General features: G+C 53.5%; 10 protein-coding genes across 10 annotated transcripts; 4 read left to right on the top strand and 6 right to left on the bottom strand.

The window, feature by feature from the left end:
- The first annotated feature begins 1678 nt into the window (after positions 1-1678).
- On the top strand, positions 1679-2493 carry BU25DRAFT_77785 (uncharacterized protein). The gene is made up of 2 exons (XM_033712107.1): positions 1679-1881; positions 1928-2493. The coding sequence occupies exons 1-2, from the start codon at positions 1820-1822 to the stop codon at positions 2343-2345; spliced, it is 480 nt and encodes a 159-aa protein (XP_033566767.1). The 5' UTR covers positions 1679-1819; the 3' UTR covers positions 2346-2493.
- Positions 2494-5319: 2826 nt separating this feature from the next.
- Positions 5320-7159, bottom strand: BU25DRAFT_329937 (Zip-domain-containing protein; the record flags this gene model as incomplete). The annotated part of the gene is made up of 4 exons (XM_033702338.1): positions 5320-5678; positions 5729-6636; positions 6716-6848; positions 6904-7159. The coding sequence occupies 4 exons, from the start codon at positions 7157-7159 to the stop codon at positions 5320-5322; spliced, it is 1656 nt and encodes a 551-aa protein (XP_033566766.1).
- A 672-nt stretch (positions 7160-7831) lies between these two features.
- BU25DRAFT_453785 (FolC bifunctional protein) lies at positions 7832-9467 on the bottom strand (the record flags this gene model as incomplete). Its single annotated transcript, XM_033709823.1, has 3 exons — positions 7832-9214; positions 9268-9399; positions 9447-9467. The coding sequence occupies 3 exons, from the start codon at positions 9465-9467 to the stop codon at positions 7832-7834; spliced, it is 1536 nt and encodes a 511-aa protein (XP_033566765.1).
- Positions 9468-11125: 1658 nt separating this feature from the next.
- On the top strand, positions 11126-12020 carry BU25DRAFT_444656 (uncharacterized protein; the record flags this gene model as incomplete). Its single annotated transcript, XM_033709399.1, has 2 exons — positions 11126-11257; positions 11343-12020. Exon 2 carries the CDS (start codon positions 11490-11492, stop codon positions 12018-12020), a length of 531 nt encoding a protein of 176 aa, XP_033566764.1. The 5' UTR covers positions 11126-11257; positions 11343-11489.
- A 156-nt stretch (positions 12021-12176) lies between these two features.
- On the bottom strand, positions 12177-12952 carry BU25DRAFT_405898 (uncharacterized protein). The gene is made up of 3 exons (XM_033705155.1): positions 12809-12952; positions 12662-12737; positions 12177-12548 (listed from the first exon to the last, which is right to left on the bottom strand). The coding sequence occupies exons 1-3, from the start codon at positions 12872-12874 to the stop codon at positions 12280-12282; spliced, it is 411 nt and encodes a 136-aa protein (XP_033566763.1). The 5' UTR covers positions 12875-12952; the 3' UTR covers positions 12177-12279.
- A 493-nt stretch (positions 12953-13445) lies between these two features.
- On the top strand, positions 13446-13992 carry BU25DRAFT_453782 (uncharacterized protein; the record flags this gene model as incomplete). Its single annotated transcript, XM_033709822.1, has 2 exons — positions 13446-13488; positions 13577-13992. The coding sequence occupies 2 exons, from the start codon at positions 13446-13448 to the stop codon at positions 13990-13992; spliced, it is 459 nt and encodes a 152-aa protein (XP_033566762.1).
- Positions 13993-14560: 568 nt separating this feature from the next.
- Positions 14561-16106, top strand: BU25DRAFT_453781 (uncharacterized protein; the record flags this gene model as incomplete). The annotated part of the gene is made up of 6 exons (XM_033709821.1): positions 14561-14758; positions 14830-14958; positions 15013-15174; positions 15228-15347; positions 15441-15806; positions 15864-16106. The coding sequence occupies 6 exons, from the start codon at positions 14561-14563 to the stop codon at positions 16104-16106; spliced, it is 1218 nt and encodes a 405-aa protein (XP_033566761.1).
- A 1118-nt stretch (positions 16107-17224) lies between these two features.
- On the bottom strand, positions 17225-19613 carry BU25DRAFT_417193 (pali-domain-containing protein; the record flags this gene model as incomplete). The annotated part of the gene is made up of 3 exons (XM_033707785.1): positions 17225-18044; positions 18093-19371; positions 19424-19613. The coding sequence occupies 3 exons, from the start codon at positions 19611-19613 to the stop codon at positions 17225-17227; spliced, it is 2289 nt and encodes a 762-aa protein (XP_033566760.1).
- Positions 19614-20884: 1271 nt separating this feature from the next.
- BU25DRAFT_427447 (ribosomal protein S4e) lies at positions 20885-21874 on the bottom strand (the record flags this gene model as incomplete). The annotated part of the gene is made up of 3 exons (XM_033708445.1): positions 20885-21236; positions 21364-21727; positions 21802-21874. The coding sequence occupies 3 exons, from the start codon at positions 21872-21874 to the stop codon at positions 20885-20887; spliced, it is 789 nt and encodes a 262-aa protein (XP_033566759.1).
- Positions 21875-22237: 363 nt separating this feature from the next.
- On the bottom strand, positions 22238-23441 carry BU25DRAFT_330586 (aspartate-semialdehyde dehydrogenase; the record flags this gene model as incomplete). Its single annotated transcript, XM_033702366.1, has 3 exons — positions 22238-23034; positions 23082-23339; positions 23387-23441. 3 exons carry the CDS (start codon positions 23439-23441, stop codon positions 22238-22240), a joined length of 1110 nt encoding a protein of 369 aa, XP_033566758.1.
- Positions 23442-23452: the final 11 nt, after the last annotated feature.

The following is a 23452-nucleotide window of genomic DNA, read 5'->3' as shown; positions in this document are numbered from 1 at the left end:
TAGATCGATCTGGTGGCTCGTTTAGCGTAACTTGCGAACTTGGAAGGGTCCAATGTCCATTCAGCACGGTCCCTGCTAGGATAGTTGTAAGCGTGAATTGATGTATGCCGGCTGCTCCCACAATTGCCAGCGACATGGACGAAAACATGGAGTCTCAAAACCGTTCGAGTATCAGACCACTTTACGGCAGAACCATATCTTCGGCCAACAGATAGACAAAGGCCTTGCTAGATTGGCGTTACTCCCCGCTTTGGTAGAGAGATGGAAGTGGGCGGCTGATCGGGCCGCCAATGAGCTTTCAATCGCATAGTAGGCCACCACGAGAAGGCTCGCGTTTGCTCACCAACACGTGGCGTAACACGAAGGCGATACTGCAATCGAGACGCCACAAGATCCGAAGTTGCGACGACTAGACGAAGCGGTATATGCGTACGACGACTCGACTAACGTCGTGGCAGGACGCCCTTGCGGGTATGCAGGGAGTGTCCCGCAGGCAGAGCGTTCACCAATAGCGTGAAGTCCTCCTGATACAAGCGGTGAATTGAATTAGCGCGACAGGTACCGAGGCTGCAGACCTGCAAGAGTTGCTCTGAATCTCTCTGATTTGTTCTGACGAATGAGTCGCTCCGGCTCGGCAGCCGGGAATGACCATCAGTTGTTTGACGTTTCTCTGGATATCAGTGGTGAGTGGTATGCATTTACATGTAAGGCCCGAACAGGTGTTCGTCGACTAGAAACTTGACGTGTCAGTTCACCGATCAGAGCCGCTGTGGCGGTGCAGATCCTAGGCCATCGACGATGAAAGATGGCCACTGACTCGCGCACAACAGATCACAGCATTCGAGCAAAATGCCAGAAATGGGGGTTGCTGTTGCAAAAGCAAAGGAGTGCAGGCGTCCGTAGAGATGGAGGTGGAGCATGCTGTTATCGTCCGGCTCTTGCCAGCTATTTTTTTGCCTAGAATTGCTGACTCATCCGCATGTTTTTAGGCGCATCGGAATCGGTTCATCTCATATGCAATTAACGTCGCCAGGGGATGCGGAAGCCAATCCGCCCTAATCTGTGCTCGTTCGCTTTCGTGCAGCACCTTTCCTCGGCTACTTCCTGCCGGGGTCTTTCTGGATCAGATGCTCGTCATCACCTGGTGCCCAGCAAGAAATGGCATCCATCAAGCTCTCAGCGGCTGAGGTTTACAAGGTTGCTGTCACGCAACGTCGCAACACCAGCGCCATGAAAGGACCTGTTATTGCTCTCGCTCTTGCTACTGATTGACTTTGCAGATTGGAATTTTTCAACTTCGCACGCTCTTCTTGTGGCTGCATGCACATCGCCCGTCACCCTTGCCGAGCGTATTGTGATCTTCAGTTTGCGGACATTGTTTGGCAGCCACGAAAATTGACGCTTTGCCACAAACGGGCCTCGCGGATTCGGATGCATTTGGATGCGCTGCTCCTTGTCAGACCCATCACTGAGTCCCTGCAGTATGCTGATTGGTGCCTTTACATGGCAACTTTGATCTGGCCATCTTCCCAGTAACTCGGACCCTACCGCCTGTGAGCGTACCCTAGACGCTTATTCCACTTAGCTGCACAAATGAAGTCCTGAAAGCTGGTGCCACACAAGTACCGCACGAGGATGATGGTCCGCTTCCGGACTTATACATCGATCTCAGCTCAGGCCTCCAGATTTCAGCGTTCATCTTCATCTTCAGTTCTATTGCGGCTACAAACTTCAGATCTTGGACGGAACTTTCCAGAACTCGAATCACCGAACACCTCCGGTCTATCTTCCGCAACTTTACTCGGCATACCGCTTCAAAATGTCCTGGTCATTCCAACTGCAGAAGATCAACCAGTCTTTCGAGAAGATTGCTGGATGGTAGTAAGTTCAGGCAATCCAGTGTCTGACCAGCTCTAATGATATTCAGTTACGAGTTCTTGCAGAGGACCGAGGGTGCCTTCCAAGCTCTACACCAACGTGTCTCGCGCCTGGAAGAACGGCAGGCCTGGCGTGAGCCTAGTGACGAGCAGGTCGAACGAGTGCTCCGCAAGATCCTAGCTGAACGATTTGCGAATGATGGACCGCACCAAACGGACTCGATGATCAAAAGCAACGACTTCTTCGTAGAGGATGCCAAATCTCGATCGACGATCGGACCAATTCACATCGACGCAGCATCTTTGTTTGTTGAGCCTGAGTCAGTGCCATCCAAAGCGTATGCAGAAACGTTCCAGATGCTGGAAGGTCGACTTACCGAGTACCCATGCATACATCAGGAAGAGTCAGCTGAAAAGGATGCCGTGGACGGGAGGATCAAGGTCGAATACGAAAGGTCAATACTCTGATGCACGCAGTCCCTGGTCTCTGCAAAGTCAAGAATGCGCAATGGCCCCTGGCTTCACCACATAACCCAGACACAACCCAATCATTACACCTCTATAGCGACACTCCTCGGCCGTTAAGATTATAAATCTCCCTGGCAGATGTGCACGCAGTTGCCTCCACCGCCAGAGCTACACCGAAGGGCACCGAAAGGGTTAGTCTCAGAGAATTCGTCAGACCCCCCGGGAGCTCTTCAGTTGCTCAACTGGTCCTGAGCATAGAAACTTCGCAAGTCTAGCACGGGCAAGGGCGCAGCGCATGTCACATATCTCACATTCGAACTGGACGTTCTTTCCTGCCTCGATATATCGATACTTTGTTGGCTTTGACTATATAGCCCATCAGCGATGCCACTCAATCCTAGATATTCAAGAAACCACTTCAGTGCATCACATTTTACCTCACTGCTCTTTCGGGCTTCCCTTCGGGCTCAGTACCCTTTCCTACTTCGCTTTAGCCATCGTTGAACCAGCTGGTCCGACCCATGGCGTGGTGTCGTGCTCAACGTGCCTGTATTGCTCCCGCGACCGGCCCCAAAGCCAAAGATTTAGGATTTTGACCTGGTCTACCACATCGAACTGATACTTCTGAAAGGGTCGTTGCGGATATCAAAGGCAGAGAAGTTGAGCGGTATGCAGATTAGGGGCACAGCACGAACACTGCACGCTCGGGCAACGTCAGGTGAGTCTCACAGCATTGTACCACAGGACAATCCTTAATAAAGGTTCTCAGCGCTGCTGTACCCGCCAAACTCAAATATCCTCAGATGTTATGCGGCATTCAGCTCTAGCAGTGTTAATGTTGGCACGTAGTAGCCAACATCCACTTTATCTACATCATCAGCCCTATGATCGATCCGTCAATCGAACTACGATGGACTCGTTTACAGAAACAGCATGCGCTTGCCTCACATACCGGGTGTCTACCCGCACACACCGCTGTTGCGACACCGTATCCCATGACATCGGTAGGAGGCTACACCCGTCCCGAGAGCACTGTGAAAACATTCCAACACATACCCGCTGCACGCTACTGCACATCTAGCGTAACGTTGGCAATCGCGCTTGCTCGGAGCTGCTCCTGACAATGCTTGGAATACATGCCAACACGCACAGACCAAGCATGCTCCTTGCAATGTTAATATCACTCTGTCATAGGTTGTACGCACGCTACAACGTGTAGTCATGCACTGGGGACGGTATTCGAGGAGGCGTATCATACTAGTACGCAACTACACTAGTATAAAAAAACACAGCAAGCGCCACACATGCATCAGTGTACCTCATTTCTTTCATCGAAGTAATCCCCACGCCCTGCTCCGGCTTCTCTTACAAGGCACATACCTGCCGCCTCTACATGCGAAAGAGGTATGTAATCCTACTCTGAGCGTTACACATCAGCCTCACATTCCATGGGGTTGCAGCTCTCCACTGCTTACAGCCTCCTAGTAGCGGTTGCATGCTTCCGAAAGAAGGGGTCCAAAAAAAGCAAACATACTTGAGCGTAAAGATCTTGCTTCGACTTGGAAGCGCTGATCTCGAAGGATTGGAAAGGGATCAGCACAAGGTCTAGTCTTGATCTAGCTGAATGCAAGTGATTTAACGGTGACAGCGATCGATCTTAGTTGCATATAATCGCAGGAACTCTCAGCGCAACTCGTTAGCGATCAGAAGCTCAGCTGCGCAAGACCGTATTGCAGATTCTGCACAGCAACTGTACAGGCTGGGTACCCTTGGATACAAAAACAACATGGGTACTACACTGTAGCTTTACGGACGAATGGAAACGACGTATCACCCTTCAGATTTCTCGCTCAGAGGGTGCACAATATGCACACAGCCATTTTTTAATCTTCATGTTGGCATCTTGCAAGCTTCAAATTCTTCATAATCCATCCAATTCTGGAAGTCATCAGCACAAGAATACACATGGCACGCAATGCGATCCACTTCTACCCAATCCCCACATGCCTAACATATTTCATGGTCCCCCAGAAACTACCCCAACCTACACTATCCCACACCTCCACTTCATCACCTCCTCACTAGCCCAACAGCGAATGCCAGGTGCCACAGTGACGGAGGAAAACTGACGGAGCATAGTGGAGCACCATCTCACGATCCACTCACCTGCGGGACTGCCCTTACGAAGGCGTTTGCGTTTACTAGTTGTCGGGGGTTTTGAGCCGGAAGACCCAGTCTCCTGGTCGCTGAGAGGGTACATCTGCGGAACCAGCGTATGTGGTAATATGTTGGGTAGGGAACCCTTGTCAGAGATCTGTAGGATCGATCTCGTGCTTTGCAGAGCTCGCTTCACTTACTCAACGTCAGCATCGAAGGATTCGAATTGAAGTTGTTGCTGCCCAATACCTTTGCGAACTGCTTGCTTTTTCTCTCTTTGCTGTGACGTGCAGGCTGGAGAGCGGAAATGCTTCCCCGTCGCACTAGAAATCGCGATCTCAAATACGATCGTGACACGTATCCCTGGTCCGCACAAATTCTGGTAAGCAAGGAGGCCGGAAACATCCTTTCGCTATGTTTGCTTTTACTTGTCTTGTCTGGGATAGCCAATAGAAGATCGAAAAATGCCCGCATCGAGATCCGCAATCACGTGGTCGTGTTCGTGTTCGTGTTCGGACAGTGCCGACAGCCGAAGGACACACTGTGAGTAGGATCCTGCAGTGTTCGACCCCAGAATTATGCAATTGGAAGTGTCAATGATCTGGTACAGTACATTATAATTTTGACAGCATGTACGAAAACCAGCTAGTTGTCAATTACCTTCAAACTTCCCTTGCTTCTCTCACATACTTTGTTCCGTTCCTTCCATGTCTTCTCTCATTTCCACTCCCTGCCTTCCTCACTTCCTTGTCTAGTCTCCACTTTCGCCACCCGTCCTTCACTCCTTGCCCTTCGCTCATTGCTTTTCGGGGACTGTTCAAGCCCAAGCTCCAACAAGGCTCATCAAGAAAGCTCCAAAGAAGACCAACAAGCACGCCACAACCCTCTTTTTTCCCCTCAGCACCTGCCAACTCTCGTCACTCAAGAAGTCTTCTGACATGAGCTCTACGAGCGAGGCGAAGACAAGGAACCCGGCAGAGATAGCATTCATAATACCGACAACGAGGAGTCCGATCTCGGAGTCGGGGCTGTAGAGGGTGTGCGTTGCGATGCCGATTGCTTGGCCGAGGGGCGTAGTGCAGCCGTATGCTATGGCCATGAGCCACGGTTGGGGAGAACGGGCGGGCCAGGAGATGGCGGCGATGCGGACGCCGAGGGCGAGGCCTTCGAATGTTTCTAAGAAGGTTAGGATCATGTTGGGAACATCTGGTAAGGGGAGCACGTACGGTGAAAGATGATCGCGATAAGTAAGACAACGAAGTCGTTACCAATGGCCACGGCAAGAGACATGCCGATGAAGATGCTGTGGAACAGGATACCCATTTCTAGGAGGAAGCACTGTAGCACGGCCTTCTTTTGAACTTGCCCGGGCGTCATCTGGAAGCTCTGCTGACTGCTTTCGGGGTCTTCGATCGCACTCTCATTACTGTTCTTCCTGCCGACTTCAGCCTGAGTTTCTTCTCCAGCAGATTCAATGGCGTCGAGTCTTTGGTTCTCCGCACGGTATTGGGAGAGAGTACGGCTGATGCTGGTAACCCTGCCTCTCAGGTTGCCCATTGAGCGAACTTGGTCTTGCATGCTGCCGTCAGAATAGGTCCTTTTCATTTGGGCCTGGAGCTCTGGCGCCGTGCGCACTTCGTCTTCCTTTTCTTGTACGTTGTCACGGGCAACGCCTTTGACTCCCTCGTTGCCGCCACAACAATGCCGGCCCGGAGAGAAGACCATCTCGATGATTGTCACAAAGAAGATGCTAGCCAACATAATCGCACCGGGTGCCGCTTGATAGTCTTCTGTCCAGAAAGAGGATAGACATGGGTCGCTGAGTGACAAGAATGCTGTAGGTAAAAGATGCACAAACGCTGTCGCAATCAAAACGCCGGTTCCAAAATGCTTTGCACTGAAGAGAAACGAGGCAGGTATGCGCAGACGAGGAAACTTGATTACCAGGATTGGGAAGGCGCAGGCGGTTGAGGAGACAAAAAGGATGATGAAGAGGCCTCCAACATGGAAGGGTAGGTTGTAGTCAGGCTGCGCGCCTCCTACGGCACAACCATCTCTCTTAAGGTAGTGGTGGGTCACAGGGGTACCTATGAATGTAAGTCGAACAGCATTATAAAGAATAGAATTGATGAGACTTACTGCTCGTTGGTTGAATTGCAGGCTTAGCAGCTGCAACATTCGAGACTCGATCTCTGCTCATGTAAGATATAAACATGGAAGTACACAGCACCGAGAGGATCCAGCGACCCCAGCTCTTTAACGTCGTCTGCGACATCCTGCGATCAGCTGTGCTGACGCCAGCTCGGTGTTCTTCTCTCACGATTGCGATTGTGCGGGTGCAAGGTCCTGGGGCAACGTCAGCATTTCCGTTTTCATCACATCGTGAACGGCACAACGGCACCTTTTGAAGGACCCTTGACACCCTCCCCAAGCGCAAGCAATTGTTTTTCCTTCTCTTGGAATTGATATTCGTCCACATCGCAGTGTCTGAGACCTTGGGCGCCGCTGCGCAATCGATCCGCATCACCTAGCTCCCTAGCATTCGCAATTCCATTTAGATCTTGGCATGTCGTAAGATCTGCTGCAAAGCACGGTGGGTTCTGATTCCAGGTTGGGTTGAGGAGGACGTCATCATCGGTTCGAGAGGGACAGTTCATATTGACAGCGTAGGGAAAGGTCCTGAGATTGTGTGTAGGTGGTATTTCAAGGAAGCAATGATGTGGAAAGGTAGAGGAGATGCTTGGAGCTATATGTGAACATGTAAGTGGCCTAGGAGTGAGGTCGGCTATGGCTCATCCGTGACGATTGCCCAAAGAGAATGCAGTGCCGAGTGCCAAGACGACTCCGATTCTCTGAGCGTCACGCGAGAACCTGAGGATGGGTGTGAGAATCTTTGAATGGTGGCTCTTACCCCATAGTGCCTCTTCTGTCCGCGGGGATAGCGCTAAGCCGCGTTATCGTGCAGCATCCTGTGTGGTTGTGCTCGTGAGCAACTTCCTGTCTTCGTGCGTGCAAACCCAGCCTTGACCTCTGCCGGCTTCTCCCGGGACCCAAGATAAATAGCTTCTGCATCGAGCACATCAAGGTGCAAGAGCTACGGGGATCGGCATGGAAGCCGGCAACGCTTTCTAGATATCTGCGCGTATTCTGACGCGGTGTTGTGCTGATTGAAGTTTGTTGCTCAAAAGTCACGTTGACGAACTCCATGGCTTGGCGCTAACGGCCGCACAATGAGTAAGGCTACAACTCTCAATTGAGTAGTTTTTGTCTGCGTGGAAGTCTAGCGCATGTTGAAGCGCATTTGAATTGTTACTCTGTGGGTATCACTATCAATTCGCCTTCCCAGATTCTAGGACCTCAAGGGCACCACCGACCAGGTGGAGGCTGCCCGTCACCAAGACCATCACTTCTGCGTCTGTGCCATTCGCCCAATTGCATGCTACCTCTCGCGCTGCGCTGACAGATTCCTCAATAGTTCGCAGTACACGCACTTCTGCAGTACTGTCAATCTTTGACCAGGTCTTTGCTAACGCTGTCTGCACAGCAAGAGCGTCCACTTCCTGTTTGTCGGTGTTTATGGACACTAAATCAGGTCTGTAGCCTTCTTTAGAGGTCTGATTGGTTGTGAAGATGACATGTGTGAAGGGTGATGTTGATCCGGATGTGATGCCGCTCTGCAAGGCTGTGTAAAGTGCTTTGGCAAGAGCGCCTGCGTCTCGAGTCTGCTGGTTGAAGATCAGAACTCTAGGCACCTTGGACTGTGATGCAGCAGTCGCAGTTGCAGACGCAATCTGCTCAGCGAACCAGCGTCCCGTGACCTCGATGCTTTCTAGCGTGTGAGCGCCATCAATGTGCCAAGCTACGTTCTTTTCGCGCCTAGTCTCACAGCGTCCTGACCAGCGAACCTGCTCAAGTCCCTTGACGAACTGTGGAGGAAGGTCGATATACGCTGTTTTCGTAGGATCCGGGATTGATGTGTGGCCTAAGGCGCGTAAATGTGCTGCGGCGGCGGCGATTGCTACAGAAGCGTTGGTCTTCTGAAAATCTGCTGACAGTCCAAGCTTGATGCGACCATTGGCCAACGATGGATGGAGATCGATTATGTGCAAATCGGTACCCTTCTCCGCAGCTCGCTTCTGCAGGACAGTGATAGCCTCCTCTTCCTGCGGTGCTGTAAATGCAATGCTCCCCTGCTTGAAGATTCCTGCCTTGTGCCACGCTATTTCGGGAAGTGTAGATCCGAGCATAGCGGTGTGATCAATACCCAAGCTGGTCACCGCTGTGACTGTTGGATTCGTCAAAATGTTGGTGCTGTCGTACTCGCCACCAATACCGCACTCTATGACCGCAGAATCAACACCCTCCTGAAGGTATGCATGCAGTGCCATGAGCGTCAGGTATCTAAAGTAGACAGGCTTTGTTGGTACATCAGCAGGTGCATTCTCTGCCTTTGCTGCAGCTTCCAACTTGTCCCACACTTCGAAGAAGTATTTCGCAAACTTCTCCTCAGATATCGGTTCATTGTTGATTTGTATGCGCTCGCGAACGAATCGTAGATGCGGGGAAGTGTATAGGCCGATCTTCGAGGGTTGTGACTGTGCGTCACTTGTGGATGTGTATTGCAACAAAATGGAGGAGATGAATGCGCTTGTGGAGCCTTTGCCTTTGGTTCCAGCAATATGTACAGGCTTCAGCTTGTCGAAATCTGAGGGCTAAATTCAATCTTAGTTGACAGTCAGACTGGATGATACTGGGAGCCGCACACCTTGTACCCAATCTTGCTACACCATTCGATCATTTCTGGTATGGCCGCCTTATTCATGCCGCGGCCAGACTTGCGAATAGCATCGACAATTGCAAAGTTGGACTGCAGCATATTCAGCGCAGCGACTGCGGCCTGCAGACAATCAGCTATAATCTTCCACCTTGGACAGATATACTTACTGCATAGTCGCGCTTCTCCATGCTAGGTGCGCTATAGTGTCTTCGAGTAACTGAGGCAGTATGCCGGTAAACAAGGCGACTCCGTGCTACGAGCATGAGGGCATCTTGCTAATGCGGGAGGGACCGTGGAGTACTTTTATTCGTTCTTTCCGTTGATAAGCGGATGATGCGCTTGCATTTGTGGCACGGGCCTCTTAGGGCCGTTCCTGCATTCCTCAAATGGTTCTTCTATCCTTTCCACCATCCACCAGCTGCAATCGATTTTAGACGCAGCACCAAGACCATGCTCGAAAGTGACCGACATCTCTCTGAACACCTAGAATGTGCCACGATAGAGTGTCTTTACTTACATGACTCTGTTCTCTCATCAACCTTGTCAAGCCCGAACGATCCACCATAAGCTCACAATTTACGAGCTCAGTTACGAACCATCATTCGCACAAAGCCAGATGCAATTCTGAAGAGACTCAATTCGAAGCTCATTCCCTTGTACACAGCCTCTAGCTACACAGACAGATTGGTCTCGTGTGCGCGCGTTGCAGCACTGCAGATGGCTCTCACCATCTGAACCGTTGTACGACGCCTATGCATTACCACTTACGAACACCAGAGCTGAGCATACCAATGGAAAGACGATGAACATGTTTGATCAGCTGCCATGTATCAGGCTTGTCTCCACCGCCTTGGGTGGTTAGCGCAAAACGCCTTGGGGTTTTGAAGATGCGGAACCTGCAACAACACGGTTCGCAATGCCTCTACAGAACCATTTGAGTGGATCACCAGACCTCGAAGCGTTCCAGAAGCCTGGCTGACTTTGATGGATTTACATCTCAGCAGGGCCATGAAGGGGAAACGAGAAGACTAACGAGCTTCAGAAGCTCATCACGACATTAGCTACGCTCTCAGATCTCTATAATCTTACTCATAAAGACGCTACGAACGCTGTTATCGAACACAGCATGACAGTCATACTCTCAACCATATCTGTCGATGATGGCTGTTCGCTGCGACAGCACTGTACCCTCAAACCACGCAACGAATGCGCAAAATGTTGACCATACACGGAGAGCAGTCACCGAAATCAGCAATTGTCCGTCCGTCATCGAGCTGCATACCTGATAGGTCACAGATGCGGGCATGTATGCGCCTACGGACTCAACTCACAAAGAAGCAAGTGATTAGGTCCTTGTAGAATGCACGCGCATTTCTACTTTATGAACTCGCAACCACCATTGATAGCAGAGTGACAGGGTTTGTGACCGCCTGCACTTACAGCACTGATATTCGGGCTGGTCTCACGGACGCGTACCTGACGATCATAATCGATGCTTCCCTGTCATACCTGTCAGGCGTGGGTGGGCAGCTTTAATCACAACGACAGCTTGGCGGCGACGAATATATGACAGCAGCTGGGCAATCGCAGTTTTGCGCCACCCCAGCAATCAAAGTCGTGGGGTGTCGCAGATTTGGATTGGTGACTGCGACTCTATCGGTCGCATCATTTCATGACCCATGTTTCACACATCACCATAGCCTTGCAACACCCGCATCGGCCCGCAACAACATCACCCATATGATTCCCCTCGTATCTCAATCCTCTGCCACTTTTCGCGCCCTCATCCCGACCCCAAATTTCATCAGTCTTCATTTTTCATTCTTCATTTCTCATGCCGCGCCGCCACTGAGCGTCTGCGGCGCCGTCTTCACAATGGAGCTGGTCGCCTGCAATACACACTACCGCAGATGCTACCACGGCGAGACAAAGACAGCAACACAGATCTTTGTCCTCGAAAAACACAGTCACTTTAGAGGTGCGTGTGATGGTCGCTTGGCCCCAAACATATGATGTTTACCCGGGGTTTGTCACTCCCGAAATAGCGCTCACCCTGTACAAAGGAACCATCCACGGATCCACAGCCACAGATCTGGCACCCGTATAGGGTCGAACGTATACCTTTTCAAGACCATCTGGAGCTTTCTTTCTCAAAGACACGACTCTACGACAATCACGTACCGTAATATCTAATCGCTGCCAAAACCACCATGTTCACCATCACCATCACCAATGCAATCGCACTCTACATCTCCGTTCTATTCCACACCATGTTCGCACCCAGCCATGCGCTCCCTAATCTCCAGCGCCGCGGCCTCCCCGGAGCTGTCTACACCTGCGCCGGCGAGAACTTCTCCGGGGGCTGCGGCTGGTCCCTCCCAACAACAAACTGTCGCATCGCGACCGCGGAATCAATAGGTCCCGACCCCGGCGGCTATTGCACGCTGTACAAAAACTTCGACTGCACCGAGTCCGTCCGCACCTTGCGCTTCCCTGGCGTCTCGTCTGGCCTGCCGGAGTACATGTCCTTCAAGTGCGGCGTCGGCGTGGGGATTTCGGGGACTGTTGCGCCTCAGGCGAATGCGAATGCGGATCTCAGCCTTAAGGCGTTACCGGCGGATAGGCTGGCGGGCGGTGTGGGGAGTGAGGAGAGGAAGAAGCATTTGAAGGAGCTGCAGGCTATGGAGAGGGATGGGTTTAGTGAGGGACTGATTGGGTTGAAGAAAGATATGTATTATTAGGATTGTGTGGAGTTGGGGGTGGAGTTTTCAGTTCGTGTATACCCGTATCGAAATCAGTATTTTTTCCATGTCACTGAGAAATGTGTTTGAGGTGGATATCGACTTGCGAGATTGATAGAGTGATCACAATGTAATGACATGTAAATTCATCCTGGAGGGATTGCGGACCTTCTGATTGTCTGTTCGTTCTACTACTTAAATGGTGCTTGTCCATCTTTTTTCCCTCTCCCTCTGCTATTATATATAGCATCTTATGGCCCTACAACTCATCCTTGCTCACACCATCAATGCTGACCAGCTCTGTCTCAAAGATCAACACACTGTTCGCAGGGATCGGCCCGGCGCCCCTGCTGCCGTATGCCCACTCAGGCTGAATAGTCAACTTCCTCTTCTCGCCAGGGCACATGTCTAGCAGACCCTGGTCCCAGCCCTTGATCACCTGGTTGCTGCCGACCTTGAAGCTCAGAGGCTGCCCGCGGTTGTAGGAGGCGTCGAACTCGGAGCCGTCGGATTCGAGGGTGCCGCGGTCTGGGGGAGTGTTAGTGTGTGTCTTGGAGAGGGTGTGGGTTGGACTCGAGGGTGGAGGATGGAAGGGCGGAGGTGGTGGGCTTCACGGGGGAAGAGGCAAAGGGGAGGCGTACAGTGGACGTGGATCTTGTCGCCGGCGACGGTGGGGCGCTTGCAGTCGACTGCGGTTACGACTTCGGTCTTGAGGTGCTGTGGTATTGTTAGCTACCACACGTATGCAGGTACAAGCTCGAGCATGGCGGAGGTGGGGAGGTAGGTACCTCGTTGTTGATGGTCTCTCCGGCGAGCGCAGTCGCGGCAAGGGCAAGGATGGTTGTGAGCTTCATATTGGGCAATTGGGGTGTTTGGTGTAGAATTGTACGTTTGAGAGCTCAAAGGGACTGTACAGTACGAGCAGCGCCACGATGGCGGTGGGGAGCTGTTCATTGTGGGGTAAGCGCCAACGCGAATCTGGCCTCAAGCTGGAACCAGGGTCTGATCGACGTCACTCCACACCACCCTCCATGCCTCTTCCTTTCACTTTGCTCACATCGTCGATACGCTTGACCAGTCAACTACACGGCACATGTTTGCGATCATTCTGAGCTCGTTTATCCATGGATGTCTTCATGATGTCTCCTGGCTTGCTTGCTCTGCCTTCAGAGCGATTGAATTGTCAACATGCATTCACAGTGGATGTTGTTGCAGTAGCCATGTCGTTCACTTTTTGCGTTCGTGTCCTTGAAAGAGCCTTGGGTATGGTAGTGAATGCTAGCTTTCACTTGCGTGCACGCAGAAATGACAGGGAGCCATGATAGGCCCCTTTGCATAAGTATCTTTCGGCTCATTTGGCTGCAGAATACACTTCATCTAACACCCAGCACAACATTCAACCAGCTACGTTCCGAACCCTCAACCATGCCATACCTGGTAGGAGACCTCATCAAAGAGATTGAAGCTGGTGGGCCAGTTCCTAGCTTCCCCAGGTCATTCAAGCGCCCGCCTAGACTGGAGAAGGAGAAGGAAACTGTCGAACTGGACGAAGGCAGCCCAGGAGAACCGGGGACGGAAGCCACAGGAGAGGCCACAGAAGAGGCCCCAGGAGGACTGGGTCAAGAAGAAGTGGGCCCGGTACTACGAGCTGAACAAGATGGGACAGGTGAAGCCAAATTTCGACAAGATGACCTTTCCTCAATTTGAAGAGTACATGAAGGACGCGCAGGGACAGAGCAAACACAGAGTCGCTGCGGCTTCGAGGCATATGGGGATTCGTGGGCAACCGGTGGATGTGGAGCAGAAGGAACTTATGAAGACCAAGACTGCGCCAGAGGGTTCACGCAAGCGTAAGTTGGTCGCACCAGCAGCAGAACTGCAGACTGTAGGTGCCGGTACCGAAGCTCGTCCTCGCAAGAAGCCGCGTGTGAAGGCGCACATCACCAAGGAGGAGTACTTGAAGAAGCATTGAGGGCCCAGGTTCTGCGCCGCTGCTGCCCACGGGTCACTCGTGGTGTCTGCAACCGCACATTTGCTGATCACCTCCTGCCAGAATCGATCTTCGCGAACACCTACATTCGACGTTGTTGCCCGCTTGATTGTCTGTATATGTACAAGTAGTAGGTTCACCATCTCTTTACTCAGAATCTACTGGTTCAATCATGCGAATCCTCCATTTTGATGCTATACGCCTTCACTTCTTGCTGTCTTGATCTATGCTCTGCTGAGCCCATTCCTGTTGTGTACGCTCTCTTCACCTCGACAGACGCACTTGCCCTCTCGTCCACGCTGCGCTCGCCTCACACCTGTCGGTCCGTTCTGCACGCTTCACTTCACCCCAACCTCTTGCCGCGCACGGTTGCGCCCGGCGCTGTCATAAAATCACCGATCGCACCTCTATTCCCTTCTTCACCACCGCTGCTGGTAGTTGAGTCCCCGCCACTGCGCTCTCAACGTCAGGCTGCATTCGCGCGCCCCCTCACGCATCTACTTTTCTCATACCTCTTACATGCTTCACATATACATTCACATTCACTACCATGGCTCCGCCGACGGAGGCTTCCGTCACGTCTGATGCGCCTATCATCGACAAGTACAAGCATGCAGACGACTTGGTTGAGATTGAAGTGCAGTTTAGCAACAAAAGGCGACAGAAGGTGTTAATCTCTCGGAAGGCGCTTTCCGCGGAGAACAAGCTTGGTGAAGCATCCAAGGTTGACAGCACTATCAAAGATGAGGTACGCTAAATCGATCGCCAGCTCCCTTATTCTCAGGCTAACATTGTAGCAGCAGTCCATCGACGCTCAAGTCGCTGGCTCGTCCGAGCCCAAGAACAAGATCGCAGAGAGATAGCAAGATCGTTGACAGCACTTGCGATGAAAAGGCTGTTCAGCAGTCGAAGACAGCTACCCAGAAGGAGGAAGTGAAGCGCGCTGAGGTCCGTGTAGCACAGCTCCCTCAGCCGAACGTACAAGCTGACACTGTAAAGCAGACCTTGCATGTATCCACCGAGAAGAAGTCGAACTCCAGCGCCGCTAAGTCTGCTGTAACGCGCTCGTCCAAGAAGGCTGCCGCACCTAAGTCCATCGCCAACAAGCCTACTGTGACATCACAAGAGGTCACTACCAAGCTCTCCGAAGACGCCTCCCGCGGCGTAGCGTTCAAGGCCAAGCAGAAACCTTCTCATCGTCGACTGCTTTACGCAAGTCAATGACTTCCACATTTTCCAAGGAGACCGCTACGGCCAAGGACAAGGTGGCTCCTTTTACACAGAAGACTGTCGTGCCTACCAGCCGTGTCCCCACCACCACACAGGCTCCAAGTCCAGTATGTTTGACGATCTGCTTAAGTGCTAAGGCTCCGGTCGTACAGCCCAAGATACCGACTCCCGTTGAAATGGTTCTAGCATGAGAGCCATAGCTTGCTGCTCGCAAGACTCCAAAGGACACCAACGTGCCAGCGCCTACCAAGCCTACCAAGTCACATGCGGCAACATCAATGACCGAGTCGCCAACATCCAAGTGTAATGCCAACGGCAACTGTATTGATAAGGGCAATTTCGTTCGTCCGGATACACCTCGTAAGCTAGCAGAGCCGGTCCTGACTCGTAAACCTTACAACGAGGCTGCCAAGTCCTCAGTTCGTAACGCACCAGCTGCTACACCGACGGCTGATATTGATGGGCGCGCAACTTTGCAAGACAAGGCCAACAAGCGCAAGTCCGCACCTTGGTTTCAATCAAAACCATCTGCTGATACTAGCACGCCTTCGCAACCCGCCAAACCAGTCATCAAGTAAAAGACCTTCATCGCTGATGGCAAGCTCACTGCGGTGAACGGGAAGCTCGAGCCGACTTCCAAGCGCCAGCGTGCCACTGAGGACACTCATCCTACCGAGCGCCCTACCAAGAAGCTTGCGACGAAGCAGACTGCTATTGAGGACATCAACCACGTCGACTCTAAGCCCGCCGTCGAGTCCAACGCAGACGCTCTTGTTGATGCTATATCATCACCAGAGCTCGTCCATGACCAACTCGCCATTGACGGGACCTTCCAGGGAGTCGCAGCAGGCAAGCAATGCACCTAGCTGCGAACACAGTGTCAGCCACGAATAAGCAAGAACGAGGACTAGAAGACACCAACATGGATATTCTCTTCAAAACGGCGGTGGCGAACAAGACACGAAAGGAAAGTGGTGTAGTTGAGGGATTGTAGTGGTGGGGCGAGTGGGCGATGTGGAGTTGCGCTGACAAGGGATGGATGTCCAGTGAACGCATTGGCAACGACTTGGTAGTGAGTGGGCGTGGAAGCGCTAGTGCAGTTATCTGATTGACTGGCGGTTGTGGAGGTGTTTAGGAAGGATGATACCCAGGCATGAGGCCCATTGCAGAACATGAACTACACAACGGCAACTATGAAGTCGATGCCATGGCCTTCCCTGTTCTGGCAACATTGCAGTCATGTTCCTTGGCAAGGTGTGAGCACCTTGACATCTCCCCTGGCCTACCCATCACAGCACTTTACACGCGTCAAGAGGATAGTCTGGAGTTTTTGTTGTATTTGCATTTCTGTACATACACATCTTTCTTTGGTATATCCCCACAAAACGCCGTCATCCACACTATGTACATGTAGGAATCTCCCACTGCTTCGGTGTGTGCTGCAAAGAAAGCGCCCGTGGAACCGAGTCGCTACGTAAGGAGATGTATGTTCGTGACATGAAGAAAAGGAAAGACGCGCCAGCCCTCTATGAAGGCAAATGCAAATGGGCCGGGCGATATGTGTGTGTGTGTGTGTGAACAAACGATCGCTCGAAAGCCGAGGATGTGAGGGAAGAGGAAAAGAGGATCAGTCGCCGCTCAAACGGTGGTGAACTGAGTCAGGAGAAGGGAAGGAGAACAGTCGCCGCTTGAAAGAACAAAAGGCGACGCGCTGAACAAGACATTAAGGTATCTCGAAATGTTGAAAGGCCAGGCGATGCGAGTGTTTTTGCTGGGCGTGAGAAAACCTTTTGTACAGAGTCGAAGGAGAAGTCGAATCGAAAGTCGAAATGAAATCGCAAGGGCAACCGCGGAGAATGGGCCTGGACGAGGCCGGTGCAACAGCACGCAAGGACACCAGTAAATCAGACGAAGACGCGACGAATCAAGGAGCCTCAGTTTCAGCCCCCCAATCCCCGTCTAGGTCTCTCATGCTATGCCATCCCTACATAGCACTAGCCCCCGGATACCTCCCCGGCGCCTGCAACCCGTTCTGCATCCCCATCATCGTCGCAGGCGGCTGAATGCCCCTTCCTCTCCCTCTAAACGTGCCCCTCCCGCGTCCCCTCCCCATCCCCACCCCGGGGATAGCGAAATCAGGATTCGCCGCATTCGCATCGAGAATCACATCCTCAGGCCTCATAGGCCTGCCACCACGGCCGTTAGGTCCGTTGCCAGCGTACGGCCCGAAGTTTCCCGCCGGCGCGCCCATTTCCGGGCGCCACGCGGGATTCACAGGGCGTTGTGATACAGATGTGAAGTGCGAAGCTTCTGAGGCGGCCGGACTGCGCGAACCGTCGGGCAGATCATCATAGCTGCTTGTGCGCGGGAGGTTCGGGTCGCTGAGCTGCTGCGGCGCCTGGGGCGCAGAGAGTAAGTTGGGGTTCGGATTGTACGTGCTGGGCATGCCGCCGGGCATTAAGCTTGATGGCATCGGGGGTGGGTTTGGGCGTGTGGGTTCGGCGAATTTCGGGTCGACGTCTTCGTAGTAGTCAGAGCTGCGCTCGATACTGTTGCTGTGGGTGTGTGTGGGCGGTGCGAAGCCGACTTGGGAGAGTTGCGCGGGCATTTCGACGGGGGAGTCCATGATCGGGGAGAGGCCGCGGGAGTTGGCGCTGTTCTTGGAATTGTCGGAGGTTTGGCGGTCTTGCGTCCAGTTGGAGCGCGCGGGCATGTATTGTTGGGGTTGGAGACCTGACTGTTGTGATTGTTGTTGTTGTTGCTGTTGCTGTTGCTGCTGCTGTTGCTGTGGTGGGAGGAGTTCGCTGTTGAATGTCAGATATGCGTCAAGATTATGATAATGCGAAACTCACTCTTGCGAGTATGAGCTCGTCGGACTCATCAACTCAGACGGCCTACGCTGCGGCGAGCTCGCTGGGAAACCGCCTTGCTGAAGCGCCAACATGCCCTGAACATCTCCGTCGCTTTCTCTCAAACCATAGTTCGGGTTCGGGTTCGGGTTCGGGTTCGGGTTTACTGGTGGTGTTCCAGTACGTGAGTCCATCTCGATGGCTTGTCCTATCGCCAGAGGAAGCTGTGGAGATGCGCCCCTGTTGCCTTGGCCATAAGGCGACTGCTCGCGCGGTGGCGGACCTTGCCCATGAGAGCCTTGACTGTAGTTGTTGTAGCCCGGAGGAGGAGCACCTCGTCCCATAGGCCCAGGTCCTATTCCACCAGGTCCGCCACGCATTGGTCCACCTCGCCCACCTTGCCAGCCTGGCGGTGGAGGACCGCGCATACCTCCTCGTGGCCCGCCGAATCCTCCTCTTCCAGGGACGCCGTAGGGAGTGCCTCGTGGTGGGTAACCGCCTCGTCCCCTCACTGGACCTCCTCGGCCGCGTCCTGGGCCGCCTGGGCCAGCGTTCATCATGTACTGATCCTGGGGCATCGGTGGGATAGGGTTTCCGTATTGATCAACAGGCTGTCGTCCACGACCTAAGGGACCACGCATTGGCGCAACCATTGGATCCGAACCTTCTCTTCCAGCACTGCTGTTCGTCTTGAGCGAGGGGTTCCGCTGGTTAAGTGGCGTCATATCCTCAGGCGAATGCTGCTTTTGAAGCTCGAACGACGCATGTTCGTTGTCTTTCATCCCAGACGACATGGTATCGTTCGACATCGGTGGCGGAGATTCGGCCTTGGGGAATTCGGTGGTCAGTCTCGCATCACTGGGGCGGTTCGCGTAGTACGTCTGTCCGTTCATGTCGTCGTTCTCTGCAATACGCCTCTTACGTGCCTTGCGGCTGACCAGCGTCCGACGCATAGCACATGTCACGATTCCACTCGCCACAATGATGATGGTGGCTGCTAAGACGATCCATCCTCCCCAAGCCACGTGCGGTACGAAGAGCAGAATGTCGACCAGGAATGCCAGCAGCGAGACCAGAAGCGTGGGGAAGGTGAAGATGAGCAGGGCAAGCAGGTAGCGCGGCGAGTGGGCGGGCGAGTGGAAGTGGGCAGCGATGGCGAGTCCGAAGCAGATCAGTGTCATGAGGGCCGCAATGGGGTGCACGATGAGGATGGAGGAGAGAGCATGGCGCGAATTTGCAGGCAGCGAGAAGTCGGTGTTTGGCTGATCCTGGAATAGTGTCTCTGTACGTCACGGTCAATTGCAGCCATTGCATAGATATATCGAACAGCATACCAGTGTCGTAGCCAATCATGGGTCCCTTGCAGCTGCCTCCATCGGGACAGTAGCCCAGCACACCAAAGTTGATGTTGCGGTAGGTCGCAATGGGTATGGCCGGGACAATGGGCGTGGAGATGGTCGACAGGAGCAGCAAGCAAAAGGCGACGAAGAACAATATGGATAGGGGCGTCGCCGGGCGAAGCATGGTGGGCTACAGATGGGTGAGTCTGCGCGGAAATCCGGCGCGCACGAGACCGGCTCGGGGGTGGTGGTGAAGGTGGTGGTGGTGGTGGTGGTGGTGGTGGTGAGCGACTGTCGCGGGCGCTGCGCAGTCGGGGCGGTGCTGCGAGCTTGCGGTTGAGGACGGCCCTACGCGCGGTGCGGCAGCGTGAAACGAGTGACGATTGGAGTGGGACAGGCGATGCTTGTGTTCGCGCTCTACCACATTGACACAGGAGTGGAGCGCAGCAACGTGGGCAATAGTCTGGCAGCGCGCGCGCACGCTTTTGGACCGCTGGATGGCGCTGTGGAGGTTAGCAATCGCGCGGGGAAGTGGGCGCAGTGGTCCAGTGAGGCAGGAGTGACCGCTAGAGGCAGCTTAGGGCAATGAAAGCAGGCCTGGAGCTACGGAACAAACAACGGCTGTCCGGCCAATTAGAGAATTAGATGCAAAGCGAGCGTTGAGCGACACCGTCTCGAAGGCTGCCGGAGGTGAATAGAGTTTGCAAAAGACAGACGCGTGGGAGTGTCTTGCACCGCTGCCTCATCGTCCACTCAATATTGCATCCTCCAGAAATCCACCAATGCAGGCAACCAGGCTGCTTGGGACCACCATTCCCTCCGAATCCACGCTGCCCGCCCGCGTCTCATTTTACACGCGTTGCACAGGCCGTCGGGGGAGGCACGGCCCCTGCTATCCCAAATTCAATACTCTGCCCTGCCGTCTTTAGCCTCTTGGTCTCCATTCCTGCTGCTCTGACACCTCCTACTCAAACAAACGCCTGTCGAGGCTGATGGAATTGCATGTTTTTTGCCTCGAATCCCATCCAAAGCCACCATTGGCACCAGGCTCCGGTTTTCTGAAACGCTATGCGCCCTGGTTAAGAGCCTCATGTCCTCGTCGCTTGCACCCGGGAGGGCCATCTCAATCTCTTTGCGCCAGGGGAGCAGATAGCGCTTCCGTCCCCTGTCCATAGCACCGACTTATCAGTCGTCAGGCACGCTGCATCAAGTCTGTCAAATGGAAACGCCACAGGCACGCATATAGCTCGAGTCTTATCGCGTGTGTAAGCAGGCAGTTGAAGTGTTCATTTGATTCTCATTTGGTATTCGTATGATATGCAGAATGACCCCAGACCCGTGACTTCCCCACGAGCGACCAAACGCCTGGTTTTTTGGTATCCGAGCCCCGCAAGGCACTTCATACGGTCATGTCTGAGCTTCGTATGCTAACCTGCTGCTTCCCACTTTTCACACTTACTGGCCGGCAATGGCGTAAGCCCTGCGGCGGTCACGCTCGTCGGCAATGGAGAGCTTGACACCCTTGCCCTTGGGAAGGGAGATCCAGGGCTTATCCTGTCCGATGACGATAACGTTGGACTCACGAGTAGTGAACTCGTTGTCAACGGCATCCTTCAAGTGAACGATGTTGAAGCCACCATCGTGACGCTCACGGTGGGTGATGACACCAACACGACCCATGTTGCGACCACCAGTGACCATGACGATCACACCAGTGTCGAACTTGATGAAGTCGGAGATCTTGCCAGTAGCAAGGTCGACCTTGACGGTGTCGTTGACCTTGATGGCGGGGTCGGGGTAACGGATGCTACACAGATCATTAGCATGATATCAAAAGACATCGCCAGATCCTGGTCGGATGCCGGGTGCGAGAGGTTGCCCTGCTCAGCACCTAGCCCAAACTTGGTCCAACGTCTGACAGAGCGGGAACTTACGTTCGCGCATCGTGCGTAACCAAGTAGGGAATGCCACCCTTGCCAAGCTGAACACGCTTGACCTTGCCGAGCTTGTATTGTGCCTCCTCAGCGGTGATGCGGTGGATGGTGAAGCGGCCCTTGGTGTCGTAGATCAGGCGGAAGTTCTCGCCAGTCTTCTCGATGGAGATGACGTCCATGAGACCGGTGGGGAAGGTGCTGTCGGTGCGGACCTTGCCATCGACCTTGATCAGGCGCTGCTTGACGATCGCCTTGACCTCGTTACCGTTGAGCGCATACTTGAGGCGGTTGCGGAGGAAGATGATCAACGGCAGCGAGTCGCGGAGCTTGTGAGGACCGGGGGAGGCCTTGGGGGCGTAGGCACCTGGGATGTGTTAGTACTGCTGTGCTTCGAGGTTGCGCATCTGCAGACGATGCGATTGCGGGCGTCGAGCATACCGGACAGTTTGTCCAGGAGCCAGTGGCTGGGCGCGCTGAGGCGCTTCTGGTGCTTCTTTGGTCCACGGCCCATTTTGACTGTTGTGTGAGGTTAGTCGTCGATGATGAGGGATCCTGTCGAAAAAGAAGTCTTCGAGAGGGAAGTCGCGATGGGCAATATTCTTAGCGAGTGTGGTGGGTCGTTAGTAAGCGAAAAGTGGGTCTCTCGTGGCCGCGCATCAACCATTAGTGCTCGAGTGCCTCCAAGGCTCGCCAAAGAACTTGGACTTTACTGCGCCAGTCTTTGCCAAAGCGCCGCTGCTTATAACGGAGATATCTTTCGAACATCGCATTGTGTGTGTTTCAGAGTACTGCCGCGCAATGCATCTGCATGTAGAACTCTTTGGGTGGTATCTTGTTCATGATTTTGATCCAATCTCAACTCCGTACATCTAGTCTAAGCGTATCCCTTCAGTACCGCCGCCTCAGCGTTCAATATCGACGAACCAGCAGCGCCAATAACAGTGTTGTGGCTGAGCGCAACGAACTTGATGTCGAAGATGCCCGACTCGTCCTCACGCACGCGACCAACACTGACAGCGTAACCTCGATCTGTCTCCCTGTCCAACCTGGGCTGCGGCCTGTCTGGCTGATCCATGACCACAATAGCCTTCTCCGGCGCCGAAGGGGCACCCAACTTCTGCACGTCAGACACATACTCGCGCATAGCCTGCTTGACCTCCTCCGCGCTGGGCGGCGGGCGGCGCTGGAAGCGCAGCGAGACGCAGGCTGTATGTCCATCAAGCACGGGCACGCGGTTGCATGCCGCAGAGATCTTCATGGGCCTGTCAACAAAGCCGGTAACATCGTCGTTGACGCTGCCCAGGATCTTGGATGCCTCGGTCTCGAGCTTGTCCTCCTCGCCTGAGATGAACGGCACTACGTTATCGATGATGTCCATGCTGCTCACACCTGGGTACCCTGCGCCTGACACAGCCTGCATTGTGACGACCGAGACCTGGTCGATGGGACCGAACTTTTCTAGCGCGGCGAAGGGGATCACTATGCCGATGACGGCGCAGTTCGAGTTGCAGACGAGGAAACCCTTCTGCAGCTTGTGGTGTTCTCTTTGGTGCTTGATCACGTCGAGATGTGCGAGGTTGACGGTGGGGACGACGAGGGGAACAAGAGGGTCGCGGCGGTAGTTCTTTGCGTTGGAGAACACGGCGAGGTTCGACTTAAGGAAGGACATCTCTGCATAGTATTAGCGACTGGAATGCACACGTGACTGAAATACGTACCAACGTCTCCAGCAACATCGCTGTCGAGTCCAGAGAAGACCAAATCGCAGTCTGCAAACTCCTCTGCTGTGCACTTCTTCACCACCAGATCGCCAATGCGGTCCGAGTAAGGCAGGGCCTGCTTCCACTTGACAGCATCCTTGTACTTCTTGCCCGCTGAGCGCTCAGAAGCACCAACAGCGTGCAGAACAAAGTGCGGGTGAAGTTGTAGCAGCAAGATGAAGCGCTGGCCTACAGAGCCCGTGGCGCCGAGCACACCTGCCACTGTCAGTAAAGCAACAGTTATAGCAGACTAATTGACATACCGCACTTCTTCTTGGGGAAGTTCCTGTTGTTTGATGTAAAGCTTACTGCGTCCATGTTTGCTGGTA

Source organism: Macroventuria anomochaeta (assembly GCF_010093625.1).
Source record: "Macroventuria anomochaeta strain CBS 525.71 unplaced genomic scaffold BU25scaffold_2, whole genome shotgun sequence".
NCBI classification, from domain to species: domain Eukaryota; kingdom Fungi; phylum Ascomycota; class Dothideomycetes; order Pleosporales; family Didymellaceae; genus Macroventuria; species Macroventuria anomochaeta.
The sequence above is the reverse complement of the archived record's forward strand: the minus strand, read 5'-3'. Positions and strand labels throughout refer to the sequence as shown.

Coding starts and splice junctions, on each gene's coding strand:
- BU25DRAFT_405898 (XM_033705155.1), bottom strand. CDS start 12,874: ATGAAGCTCACAACCATCCTTGCCCTTGCCGCGACTGCGCTCGCCGGA. Junction 12,738..12,808: donor GAGAGACCATCAACAACGAG/GTACCTACCTCC, acceptor ACAATACCACAG/CACCTCAAGACCGAAGTCGT. Junction 12,549..12,661: donor CGACAAGATCCACGTCCACT/GTACGCCTCCCC, acceptor ACACTCCCCCAG/ACCGCGGCACCCTCGAATCC.
- BU25DRAFT_77785 (XM_033712107.1), top strand. CDS start 1,820: ATGTCCTGGTCATTCCAACTGCAGAAGATCAACCAGTCTTTCGAGAAG. Junction 1,882..1,927: donor GAGAAGATTGCTGGATGGTA/GTAAGTTCAGGC, acceptor AATGATATTCAG/TTACGAGTTCTTGCAGAGGA.